The 13,802-nt window shown below is 48.3% G+C and overlaps 1 protein-coding gene across 1 annotated transcript in view; it reads left to right on the top strand.

Annotated features, from left to right (window-relative positions):
• Positions 1–6,853: 6,853 nt before the first annotated feature.
• LOC116852005 (sonic hedgehog protein A) overlaps positions 6,854–13,802 on the top strand; it is a 56,529-nt gene continuing 49,580 nt past the window's right edge. The window contains exon 1 of the mRNA XM_032831958.1: positions 6,854–7,884. Within this exon, the coding sequence (XP_032687849.1) occupies positions 7,492–7,884 (393 nt within the window). The 5' untranslated portion in view covers positions 6,854–7,491. The remainder of the gene's footprint in view (positions 7,885–13,802) is intronic.

The following is a 13,802-nucleotide window of genomic DNA, read 5'->3' as shown; positions in this document are numbered from 1 at the left end:
CTCTCTCTCTCTCTCTCTCTCTCTCTCTCTCTCTCTCTTTCTCTTTCTCTCGTTCTCTCTTTCTCCCCCTCATTCGTTCTCTCTTTCTTTTTCCTACTCTCTGAGCCCCGTTTCATCCGGCTCTCTTTCTCTTCCTCCACCTCTTTCTCCCGTCCGTCTCCACCCCGGTCGGTCCCACGTCCTGGCGCTGCCCTCGCGTCGTCTCGTTTTTTCGCTCCCCTCGAGACCACTTTGGATTATTAATCCACCGGCGAGAGAGGATCCGTGACGTTCGCGGAGAAGATTATGGGCTGAGAGCACGGTCAAGGTGCTGCTGCGTTAACAAGCGTCAGCACAGAACGTCCAGGGAGGGTAGCGGCTACGCGAGATCGCGCTCCCTTCGTGTCGGGCATTGAAATCACTGCGATACCGATCAAAAACTGATATCCGCAGCGACCGTTCTCGCGGCTAAAGAAGTAGACCCTGCTGGCTTTCTTGCCATGATGCAAGCCATAGTAAGAATTATAAAGAACGTTCACTAGGTGTCGATCGGACACTCCCGCTTTCAACAGGAATACGTATGAAGAACGATTTCTTAAGACACCGCGAGAGGATTCAATTGGATCGGGTGATCCGGCTCTTCAGTAGGAGATACCGGTTGCCTCTGAGGACGTCAGGAAGACGTTTTATGCGGTGCAAAGTTGGTAGGTAGGTAGGTCTGATCAAAAACACGAAGAACGCGTGTGTCGCGAACGAGTGTGTGGCGGGACCGGGACGATGATTGGCTCGAGCCGTAAACAGTATTTTCACGTGTAAAATGTAAATGGCGCTCCTCTGTCTCCAAGAGACTGGAGCCGTGCGCTCGTGGTACGAACGAAAGCAAGATACCGAAAGCAAGGTAGATAAAGAGGCGGAAAGAGAAAGAAAGTGATAGTACGGCCAACGGAGAGGCGGAATAAAAGGATGAGGGAACAAGAGAGAGATAGATATAGAAAGAATGAGAGAGAGAGAGAGAGAGAAGCGGGCAGGGTTCAAAGAGCCGACAGTGGTTAAAGAGCCTTCTTCCTCTCTCCACCTCGACACGCACAAGTACAAGGCGCAACCTTTCGAGTTGGCCAGAAGAGAAGGAGATCAGTGTTCTCGCTTTCCTCCACGACCCTCCCCCCTTCCTTCTCTCTCTCACACACACACTCTCTCTCTTTTTCTCGTTTTCTCTTTCTAACTTTCTGACCTCATCCCTCCTGCCCGCGACTCCTCTTCATCCCACAACGGCGCGGCAAATTTATTTCACGTTCCTGCCTTTTCTGGACCTTTCACAATATTTGGCCGCGCTTTGGCATCCCAGTACCGGTCGCGGCGGGCACCGGTCACCAGAAGATACGGCTTTGAGCCCTCTGTGATGGATGGTTCGCTCTCAAACCCGCCACGAACTGCTGCTTCCACACTCCCTCTCTTTCTCCCTCCCTCTCGCCGCTCTCCGGCTTCCTCCTCTGTCCAACAGAGGATGCTAGACAGCGGAAAGCAGGGCCGCTCAGCTTTCAGACGCGTGTACTACCTGAGATCAAGATTGACAGTCCGACCTACTCGAGACCGATCAGCGAGACGCTCAAGTCGCGCGGACTAGCCAAGCTTGGTGGCCCCCTTTTTCAAATAACGTTTGTCTCTCTCTCACTCTCTCTTCGCGAGGAATGATCACGCACGAGACATTCTCGGGATCGGCGAATCTATCGCGACAGGTGTGTCGTGCCGAGGACACTTCGATAGCTCGACACTGAGTTTCCGAATGCCGAAACCGCGAGTTGAGGACACGCGAATACCGCGCCGAAGGTATCGCCGTCAAGAGCGACCAAGCTGGGCGACGAGCCGTCCCTGGACCCGCGGACCCTTCTGCCCCGGAACCGTTCTACCGAGTTCGTGCAGGTATATAAATTCTGGTGCTATTATTGGGGTTTGCGCCTTCTCACAAGGCTCTCCGGGCCCCGCGGCGGCCCCTTTGAGCTACTCTTTCCGCCTCTCTCGCCCTCGGCGTCTTCTCGCTCTCGCTTGCCGTTCTTGAGCCTCGTCTCATTCCCCTCAGCATCCCCGTCGTTGTCGTTGTCCTCCTTCTCCTCCTTTTCTTCCTCCTTTTCTTCCTCCACCTCTTCCTCCTCCTCTTTCTCCTTTTCCTCCTCCTCCTCCTCCGCTATCGCCTCGTTCTCTTATTCTCGCCGACTACACCACACCGCCTCTGTCCTGTTTGTTTTTCCTCGCGTCGTCTTCCGTTTGCTAAACGCACCTTAAATTACGCGGCCGATGATAAATATTTGAGCCGTCCATTACGCGAAAGGCCCACTCGGACCCGTCGTCGTTCGACCGGCGTTACCTCCGATACGCTCGACATTAGGTTCCCCTGGGATATCGTGTTACCACGAAAAGGCGACAGCCGTGGCCGCGCGTCGACAACGCGTCGCATCCTGGACCGCATCTCACCGATGGAGGATCTCCATCTCCACCTGCATCGGTGCCCTGCGACTCGGCGTGAATGAGGACCGCGAAGGTCTACGTCACAAAGTCGGAATATTGCGATTCAATTTAACCGCCGATAAATTGAGACGTTTAATTGGTGTGCAGTTAAGAAATAGATTCTTAGCTAGAGTCTTATAGCTCATAGTTCTGAGATTAATCTCAATTATTTGGTTTGGGTAATGTTATCGAGTTCTGATAAGTTATAACAGCAGAAGCAATAGAAGCCACAGCAGTGGCAATCAGAAGCTTATTAATCTTTAAAGTGAATAAAGAACTCGATAATATATACCACTTTATACAAACCAGATAATTGATTGAAATCAATTTAATAACAAGTATGAGAGAAAGATTTCTAGCGTTAAACCCACTTAATGTGCGTATAATGTACAGACATGTTGCCCAAGCTTAATCGAATATCCAGCTGTGAGAGAACAAACTCGCACACAATAGAAATCGCTAAACTGACTGAATGACATTTCGGCGCGTCAAAGAAAAAAGGAAAGTATCAACAGTGCGCTGTGTTTCTGTTATTATTGACCTCCGTAGGTCGGCCAAGCTTGACGGGAGACGGGACCAATCGAGCCGACACCAGCAGGAATTTTAATCGTGCTTGCGCGGGATGTCCTGCCGCAGGGTCCAGGACAATCGCCGGACAATCCTCCTCCTTTACATTTTCTCACGATGCGAGACGCGACGTTACCGCCGGCGACGTTACCGCCGTTACTTGCACCTCGATAGCGGAATTTTATTTCCGATTCGCGCCACCGCAGCCACCACCGCGAAAGTCAAAGTGCCTCGTAACAGGATTATGAAATGTTCCGGAGTAAGCGTTCCCGCGCGCGGATGTTTACAGCCCGCGAATACTCGTTGCCTTTTATTGCTCTGCCGGCAAGTCTCGGCGATTTCTGGCATCGGCTCCCCGTTAACGAGCGACGTTTCATACTTTCATTGAGCCGTAATTCTGCTTCTTTCCGCGTAGTGCGCAGCGGCACGGTAATGCGGCCATTGTGCCCCGGAAAAGTCCGCCGACACGAAACCGTGTCACGTACTCCGGGAGATTCGTGAAGATTTGTGTCCGTCAAACCACTGACCGCCGTCAACGACGGTTTGTTTGATGAGCCACTCTGTTTTCGAAAAGCGTCGCAGATAATCCTGTCGCCGACAAAATACCACGAGAGAAAAACCCTTTCGTGTGATCTTATACATACCTTATATACCTATAAATACCTATAATACAATAATGCGTCTTAACTTCGGATTTCATATGAGTAAATCAGCTTGTAAAGGTGCAGCCAGCTTCCGCGATGGACCACACTCGTCGACGTTGTTAACTCTTCCGACAATGTACAGCATCCTAATTGAGTCTCAAATTTTACAGCCACCGAAACACAGGGCAATTTATAATGAAAACCAACACGACACAACCAAAACAGATCGGTGCAACTTTACCAATCGATGTATAAGAGTTGTGTTCTTTACCTTGATTAAAAAGTTAAGTCGTAGTTCTAATCAGGTTGATCCTAATTAGTTATCTGGTTTGTATTAAGTAATGTTATTAAGTTCTGATAAGTCATGTAACATATAATATAGCAAATAGAACCTTATTAATAATGATTTTTAATTATTCACTACTTTATACATGGAAAAAACATTGTAGTAAGAATTAAAATAAAAAATTAAATTAAAATTAATAAAAATTAAATAAAAATTAAATAAAAATTTAATAAAAATTAAATTAAATTAAAATCATTTCTTTTTTTTGTAAAACTGGATTATACTGAACTTGTAGCATATATATACATACATCGCTATAGAAATAATAAATTTTACGATCTATCTGGTATACAAAATAAAAAACATTCAATTGCAATAATTTTGTAGTAAAAGGACAAACGTGCGTAATGTTTTTAAACAAATATGTCACAACTTCGATCATAATTCTATATAGTCCAAGGCTACAAAAATTTTGTTGTAATTTTTACTACAATATTTCCTCCACGTACAAATCAAATAACTAATTGTGATAAATCTGATCAAAACTATAAAATAAATTTCAGTTAAATTAGAGGATGAGTGATTTATATGGCACTTATATTTATCACATAGAATGAAATAGAAGTAAAGTTTACACATCAATTTTACGACTGATTATTGACTGTCGCGAGAAAAGAATAATTTTCAATTTGCGTTCAACAAGTACGCATGATTGATTCAAAATGTTCTTTCGTATAAATATCTTTCTGCGTAAAAATGCCAAGAATTCCGGGTATGCGTTTTCTCGTTCCTGACGTCATCAATCAAGAGTACCACGGCGAAGGACGGGAGAGGAGGAAACGATAATTCAATACAGCATATTTGCACCATGAGTGTAATTAAAAAAATTGCGGAGTTTCTGTCACCAACCGTCTCACGTGGTGATATAATCACGAAAGTCTATTTGGGAATGTCTATTGCCGGAATGCCGCGACTCAACGCTGCGTAAATTCGTCCAATGATCAACCGCGTTCGAGAAAGATGTTTATTATCAGTAAACCGGGCTCTCTCTTTCTCTCTCTGTCTATCTATCTCTCTTTCTATCTGTTTCTCTCTCTCTCTCTCTCTCTCTCTCTCTCTCTCTTTCTCTCTCCTTGCCGTGCCCCGCACCTCCGCCCTCCACCCCCCTCATGGTAAACTTGGACTTTCATATCAGTCGCGGTGTAGCCGCGCTCGGTCTCACCCGCGCGGCGCATTCCGTCACTCAACGTCGATCGACAATCGGTGCTCGAGCACGCTCGAATATGACGCAATGACGCGCAAATACCAATCGCGTTTTTCTCACGTGGATGGATCGTGAACGCGCGACTCGATGATCGACGATGGTAAAAGCGCGCGCGTGTGCACGCACCATCAACCGCGATCGATTAACCCGTGACCGGCGCGCGACTCGTCTTCCCTCGCGGCGTCTCTCACGCAAAGCGTCAAAGTGTCCGATGAGATAACAAGTAGCCTGCTATCAGAGCGCGACACGCGTGTTCTTCGATGAACAGGCGAGTACAAGAGAACAACGGCGCTGCTCCGCCGCGATTGACAGCTGCTAAGTACTAATCGGATCACCTGTGTGCGGAATTCGGGGAATTTAGTCGCCTGAAGTTTCGCGAGGTGCGCGAGGTTACGTGGAATTGAACCATGGTACGAGTACTCACGATAGAAGCAGCGAAGGAACAAGGAGAATTGAAGAAGCGAAGAGGCAGAAACTGAGGAGGGGAGGAGAAAGAAGAAGAACAAGAGAGCGAAGAACGAAAGCCCCTGCAGGGCTCGCGGAGCACACGACAAGGTCATCCCGGCTCACACGCCCCGCGTGTCGCTTCCATCGCGCGGGGGTGTCGATGCGCGCCTTGGGGGTAGAAAGTCATTGAGAATCTCCGCGGAGAATTCTGGACGGGTGTTGCGCGCAAGAAGGTGCGCAGAGGTGTGAGAAACGCGAAGGGGCATTGACGTATCCGCGATGAAGAGAGGAGCGGAGTAACGAGGTGAGACGACGACGACGAGGTGACGAAGAAGAAACGCGATAGTAGAGCAGACGAAGAAGCTACAAGGAGCAAAAGATAGTCCAAGAAGGACAGACAGACGGATGGACAGACGTATGTACGACGAAATAGCTCGCGAGAGGGTGAAGCGACAGAAAGGTCGAGAAGAGGAGGAGGAGGAGAAGGAGAGAATGAGAGGTCGACTACGCCTAGTTAAAAGAAGAGAAAGCTAGAAGATCTTCCTCCTCGAGTCGTCTATTTCTTTCTTTCTCTCGCGACCGTTCTCTCCCCCCGTTCACTCTCCTTCTGTCTCTCTCTCTTTTCCTCTTCCTCTCTCCCGCCACGTGCACCTGTCTTCGTTTACCTGGGGGGACGCTCCGCCCCGGCCAATAGAGGCACAGTAGGCCTCGTGACGTCGGCACGGTACCAGGAGGGCCTACGTGGAGGGGACGAGATCATCCACCACCACCTTTGGAGTCTGCGAGAGCACCACGGGGACCAGCAGCAGCTAGCAGCAGCCAGCGGCGGCGGTCCGGCCGGCCGTTGGTCGCAGGGTGGGGGCAGGAAGAGGGGCACCCTGGACCCGGTCGAGCCAAAGAAACAACGCGAGGAGTACCCACCAAAACCCATACCGCATTTCCCACCACCGGCTCGTCCGGAAAACGTGCCCTAGCTTCCGGACGGCGCTCGTCCGCGTTCAGTCAAGTGAGTCGACTCACACGTACTTCTCTCTCCTCCTCGACGAGAACCGTCGTCGTAGAGGGTTACACGCACCCGGGTGGGAAAGAGGCCGAAAGTGCTGTGGACGCGGCAATTTAAAAGGCTCGAGTCTGCCCTCTGATTCGCTGTCTAGGATGTAGAAGGAAGGATATCGAGAAATCCATCCCCATCCTCTTCGTGAATCCTCCTGCGACTCATTAACGCCTCACGTTGACACTCGTTGCAGTATCCATATGACCATTGTTTCCTTAACCAACAACCGATACGAGGGAAGACAGCCTTTGTTCAACCCTGCAGGAGATTCTCAGTCCCCAACGTCGGCTCGCCGATCGATCGATCGATCGGTCGTCCACCGATCTGTCACGTCTTGCTCCTGCTCGCTCCCCAAGTCCTCCCGAGCTCCAAGTCCCGGTGAAAAAGCCGGTCGTCCCGGTCGTCGGCTAGTGGTCGGTCGCGCGCGGTAATTATCGTCGACGCAACTACGGGGATCACATCGGTGGTAAGAGTGCGTGCACGGGGGGGTGTGTGATGCCCCGGTTATGGTTAAGCGTGAGTGAGATCAGTCGCAAGTGGCGGAGAAGAAGGATCGGTAGTACAACGTTGTTCGGATTGTTACCCCCGTCGTCGTCGTCGTCATCGTCGCCGCCGCCGCCGCCGCCGCCGCCGTTGTTGTCGTCGTCGTCGTCATCGTCGACGTTGTCGTCGTTCCGACAGCCGTTCTGGAGACGGCGGGAGCAGTGACCGCCGCGCAGGGTCGACCTCGGCGCAGAGGCACGCGATTATGGTGCACCATCATCATCGTCGCCACGGCCTCCAAGCGAGCCACCGCTACTGCATCGCCGGAAGTCGCGTAGGCACGTGCGGCTCACTCCTCCAGGTACTGCTGCTGATCCTCAGCCTTTGGCTGCCCGTGCTCGATAACAGCGGCGGTCTCGCCCTGGCGTGCGGACCCGGCAGAGGCGGCGGCCGACGCTCCAACCAGAGGAAACTCACTCCTCTGGTGTTCAAGCAGCATGTGCCAAACGTTAGCGAGAACACGCTGCCGGCCAGTGGCCTCAGCGAGGGACGCATCTCCAGAGGCGACTCCAAGTTCCGGGATCTGGTACCCAATTACAACTCGGACATCATCTTCAAGGACGAAGAGGGCACCGGCGCCGATCGTCTCATGACACAGGTGACAGTCTTGCGAACACGCTCTTGCTCTCCGCCGTTCCCGCCGGGGACGGCGAACGAAGGTGCGATTAGATGAAGGACGTATCGGACGGGAATGCTTGCTTACTCGGCTGATTCAGCCACCATGAATCACGGGCGAGTTCTTCTCCTCCGCGATCGCGTCGTAAATACTATTAGTTTATTTATCCAGCTTCGCGAGCTTACGTCAGACGTGACTTTTACCGGTTATCAAAGCGCCGTGAATGTTGCGCCTTCGCTTACTCGCGCCTTCGATTGTCCTCCGATACGTATCGGATGCAATGGTGTTGGGTATCTTTAGAGAGAACACCACCTAGCCACCTAGTCAGCGTCGCGAACGAAATCCGTTGCGAGCATTCTCGCAGTACAACCCCGACTTGCGTAGGTCGGTTATTAATAGTTACGCATGCACAGCGTTTTCTCGGATAACGCCCGCTTGTGACGCTCGCAATTCGATTCGCAGGCCTCGTCATTTGTTGCGAGGATGCTCCCGGAGCAGCAGCTCCGATGTCGCCGCTGATGAAGCGCGGCACTGTGTCAAGACGCGCGATAAAGACCGCCGTCCTTGAGGTATCCGACGCGCCGTGGTGAATCATCCTATCATAAGCGATATGGTATTCAACAGGCGACATTACGCGGCCGATCGATCGTTCGATATCGCGCGTTTCGTCTCATATTAATTAAAGCGACGAGCGGACGCGACGTTATCGACCTCGTCGGGTTTCTCGCTCCATTTCCTCGTCGGCACCTCGTCGTCTGGTGCGTATTGAAGGCAGGAAGCAGCGTGAAATCCCGATCTGAGGGACTGCTATGACCTTTCGCAGTGCGATGATCTACACGCGGGTGACGCGTTGTTCCGCGAAATCAGAAATTGAGATCAGGACCGGTCTGACGATTGGAAAGGGTGCACTAATCCCTCGGCTATCAGAACAAAAGCACACTTGCTGTTTGACGGTCGTTAGGCGAACAGATCAAACAGTTATCATTACGAATCATTTATCATTTTAATAAACATACACTGCCTGAGGTGCAAGTCACATTTGTTCTCGTCTATTTAGATTAAGTTAGATCGTCTCCTACAACCAATTGTCATAGATGCGGAACGTTGGATTTGGTGTAGCGCATAACGAATTTGTATATTATAGATTTCAATAAAATCTCACTTCCACTGGTCAAAATAAGTGAGAAATGAGACAGAGCAGTAAAGTAGGAGCGTTCTCGCTGAAAATCAGTGAATACTCATTGATTATCGATGAAATAGTCCTTTTACTGATTCAATCAAAAATATTTTTATTGATCACTTTAAGGGAGTAGCCACCTAGATGGACTTTCATGACTATCACGACGTGAGACAATCGTTGAGGGAAGCTTGGAGTGAAATTTCACTCCAAGAAGAAAATTCTAAAAAGTAGAGTTAGCCATTGAGGATTCACACTGCGTTCGACATTCGACGATATCAATAGCAGAGTTTCTAACTAGCGACACTTCTATCTCCGGAAAATCAATTCTCCTAGTGGATAATCGGATGTCGTATGTCGGATGTCGGACGCAATGTGAGGCCTGGAACACAATACGTCGTATGTCGGAGTTGGATGTCGGAACGCAGCCGATGATTCAATGAGAGAATTTATTTTTCGAGAATGAGTTCTCCTCATTGGATTATCGGCTGCGTTCCGACATGCGACAGCGACATATGATGTACTCTGTTCCAGGCCTGAAACTTCCATTAGTGCACTGTCTGACTGAGCGTGTGATCGTCAGAAGGGGATGATTCTTGGCGAATAAGAGAAATAGATCGAGAATGCAAATCATTACCGTCGCATTAAATAAATCAGCAGCGAAGCAGCTGCGATTAATGATGCGCTGTTAACGTTCGCGAAGGTGAAATTATAGCGTTTTCAACGTGTAACTTTTGATCTGGCCACTTCTCACGGAGAAGGCAGATTACACGCGCGTGATTTCACGATGGCTGCCCCATCGTAATAGTGTTTGCGGAACTGGCTCGACGATGGGGTAATTTTCAGCGCGTCGATCGAGCTGCTCTCTCCGCGCGGACGTCGCGCGCGGCTAAACGCGGTAACGCGTGTTATTATTTTAATGCGTGTCACCGTACCCCGGCCCGGCAAATGACAGACTGGCTGCTGCATGTCGTTAAAACGTCGGCGGGATGATTCACGCGAAACGCTATCCGCGTGATAAGCGGCCCGATTGCAATCGCTCCGGGCCCGCGAACGAGATCGATCGTTGATACATGGCGCTCTCTTACTTACCGCGTCCTGACATTCCCCCGTCGCCCTTAATAGCGATCGCGCGTCCTCCTCAAAGCCATCAGCAGCTGAAGCTGGTTTCCTCCCTGGTAACTTGCGCGAAACACGGCGAAAGGGAATGTATTGTAATTAACAGCTAAATGGAGCTAACGATCGCGGGCACCGCTGTTGAGTCCTCCCGAAGAGATCTGGAAAAACGAGATCGGACACTTCCCAGTAACCGTGAAACATTCGGATTTTTAAGCAATGAAAATTACGAAGAAACGTGTCATCTCGTTAGAAAATTTAAATATTGTTTGAGCTTAAGCCGCGATCTTTTTCCTTCTGCTATAAGTATAATTTATGCAATGCCTTAGCCATAGAACTCCAAACGGGTAAATTTGAAGAATTCCTCTCAAGTGAGAAAATTTGAAGAATTCCTTTCAAGTGAGAAAATAGACATTTTTCCTAAAATCATAGCTCTTCATAAAAACAATCGTTTATTCTGTTTAAGCAAAAGAAGTCATATGTAAAGAAAAAAGCTAAAGAGAACAAAATAGGTATGAGTCAAAATCACTTTGGTCATGTGAATAGTGTTCATTGTCAGTTGCCTCGACCATATTTTAATGCAGCTGAATGTTCAGACGAATGTTTTCGGTTACAATAATAGAAATATTATTTCTCATCCGAGTTTTTTTCATCTGTTTCTCATTCCCCATTCAGTTACCCATTCAGTTAAAGTTGGTGTGAGTCAATTCTACCCATGTTTAGGGATCGCGTTTAATCGCGCTTTCATGCCAGCTAACTGAATCGACAAAAGCTTGCATTTTTAACTAAAACAGAAAAGAATCGCTTTTCCTCGAGCCTCTTTCCTCATTCTTTTTCTTGCCGTTCTGATCGACGTTGAAAGAAGAACGTTCGATCGCACGGCTCGCCCGTCATCGCTTTCGGTAAACGCGGACCGTCTCTCTTTTTCTCTCTCTCACTCTTTTTCTCTTTCTCGGTGGTTCACGAGCTTCGCCGTGGCTCGAGGTTTATTCCTCTTCCATGGAGCCTCCATTAGTGCTTTATTCATGCATTTTTTATCGGTGTTTGTCTTCCACTTGGCGCCCCCGCGAAGCGTGAAACGATTCTCCTAACTCCGCGTCCGTTGTATTCCAATTTGTAAGTCGACGTCGTCGCGTCGCACAAAAGGCGGCTCCGACGCCGCACACACGGTGATGCTTAGAGACGGAAAAAAACCTGAATCTTTCGATAGATCGTTGGGGGAAAGCATATCAAACGCAAGCGATATCTATGATACTCGCCAACGGATCATTCGTCGCAAAAGATTTGCTAGTGCAATCTAAGAGTGTCTGTCGAAGCGAACAATGCCACGTGCTTTTCTTTTGTCGATTTCTTTTGGGCTTTCTTTTGAATACCGGTAGCGAGAAATGCCATCAGTATGAAAAATGCTGCTAAATGGTAAATTAATAGTCGAAAGCGTTCTCTCCCTTTCTCTGAAATATCTCGGTCAGCAAGATCGCATTGCTACACGTCTCATGAATGAGAAACCAGTGTGAGATCTTTTGACGAAGAAAAGAGAAAAGAAATTCGAATAAGAAAATAGCGCGAGTGAATAATCTTTGGAGAAAGCAAAAAGAATTGACCGGTTTTGTCGGTAAAGCCTCTCTCACTCTCTCTCTCTCTCTCTCTCTCTCTCTCTCTCTCTTGGAGGCATCTATCGTGAGTCGCATCACGCCGCGTCGGTTGCCGCCGCTCGTAAACTAGCGGCCGAGGTGGAGATATCGAACAGCCGGACTCCTTCCTCGCCTCTTGTTTACTCGGGTTTCGCAAAAGGGGGCCTTGTCTCTTTATCGGCACGCCGCTAGACGAATGTTGGACCGGCGCCGAATCTATCGCGGCACGTTTTTCACTCGTACAAATATTGCCACAAGATCGTCGACGTCCCGGCTCTTTCTTACCTTTTCCCGAATTTTTAGTATTACATGTCCGGCCAGTCGCACGCTGTGCTTTTCATACCAAGTCACGCTTTTTAAAGCTAAGGACCGGGAACAGAGTGTGTGCCGGTTTTTCGTTCCTTTTCACTTTCGAAAGTCGGTTTCCGAAAGTTAATTACAAATGATGGGAACACTACCGTGTAATTGTTCGAAACTTGGGAAGTCAAACAAATAATTTTTCATCGTACATCGTGTGCCTGACTGTGCCGAAATCGTTATGGCCTCGTCTCTTCCCTTCCGCTTCTTTTTTTTCCTTTATCTCCATTTCTCTCTGGAAACTGATGCCTGATTTTCAAGTCAGAAAAATCTCACCCCGTTACCAACTATTTAATCCTTTTTGGAAAACAAAAGAAATATTAATCACTTTAAGAGTAAAAAGAAGGTGCTTTCATATCGTGTGTCAAAGTCAAAGAATATTGCAATGAACTCTCCGTTGGAGAACTACGTTGTGAATTGATCAAAAGAGTTGATAAATCTGCGTTATTCATGCATTTATCTCTACAAATCTATCAAGTTTATCATAAAAATAAAATTTCTTCAAGATGCATTCTGAATCCTAGGCTGCATTCTAAAACGTCTTTTTGAGGAAAATTTTACTTAATACTTATAGTTCTCTCACCTTACTATATATAGAATATCGAGTAAAATTTTCTCAAAAAGGCTGTTTTGAGATACAACCTTAGTAAGTTTCATCTAGTAAGTTTAGTCAAGCAATATTACATTAAACTAAAAATCCGATCTGCCAGTTACACTGAGAAAAAAATACTTGCAAATTCATTTGTGGGATGTCAAGTTCATTCACAGAAATAAACTTTATGTCCCACAAATAAATTTTTAAATATTTTTTTTCTCAGTGCAGGGAAAACTCGTCAAAAGCGGAAAGTTTCATTGAAACTTTTCACCTTCCACGAGTTCACGCGAGGAAAGGGATACACGATATCGATACTGTGATCCAAAGATGCATTCGACATACAGATTACATGTCCTCGCGCTTGTGCAGGCATCGATGTCTCCCGTGAATGTGAGCGCAATCCGTCGGTGACTCGCTGGCGCACTCGTTAGCGCCGTTGCGCGAAAACGTATACCATGTCGTCGCGAGAAACGGAAATACGCTTTTCCCGGTCGCGAGATCATAAAGCAGTGATGGCCTGTCCAATTAGCGGGATTCGCTTCTGCACCACGGCTAGTCGAGCACTAGATTCTCTCGACACTTCTTGCTCGTTCGGGAGATAATGACGTGAGTATCGGATCGCGCGTCGAAATGTGCGCTCATAAAGCGTAAATCAAATGAGATATTTGCTTTCGCACAAAGCGTAGCGAAGTTATTCGCTACGGTGATTAATGGCCGCGTATGAGCTCAGGGATTTTCTTGCTCTGCCCTTTCATGAGTGAGCTCCCATCTCTCTCGGTTAAATTAATTTTTATTCACGTCTAAGCAGCGGCGCGCACTCGCGCGCGGATCTCTCCTGGATGATTTAGCGCGATAAATTTATAATGACGCGCGGCACACGATCGTTATACACGACTCTCGATATTAACGATCGCACGAGCTGTCCTGCAAATGTCGTTGCTCTGCCGCCCCTTGGAAAATGTCATGTGCACCACGCGTAATCGCAGTGATCAATATTGGTCAATTAGCTGGCAGAACGTGCAGC

This window comes from Odontomachus brunneus, unplaced genomic scaffold (genome assembly GCF_010583005.1).
Source record: "Odontomachus brunneus isolate Ranch 3 - 2012 unplaced genomic scaffold, Obru_v1 Obru_scaffold_199, whole genome shotgun sequence".
Classification (NCBI taxonomy): Eukaryota; Metazoa; Arthropoda; class Insecta; order Hymenoptera; family Formicidae; genus Odontomachus; species Odontomachus brunneus.
The sequence above is the reverse complement of the archived record's forward strand: the minus strand, read 5'-3'. Positions and strand labels throughout refer to the sequence as shown.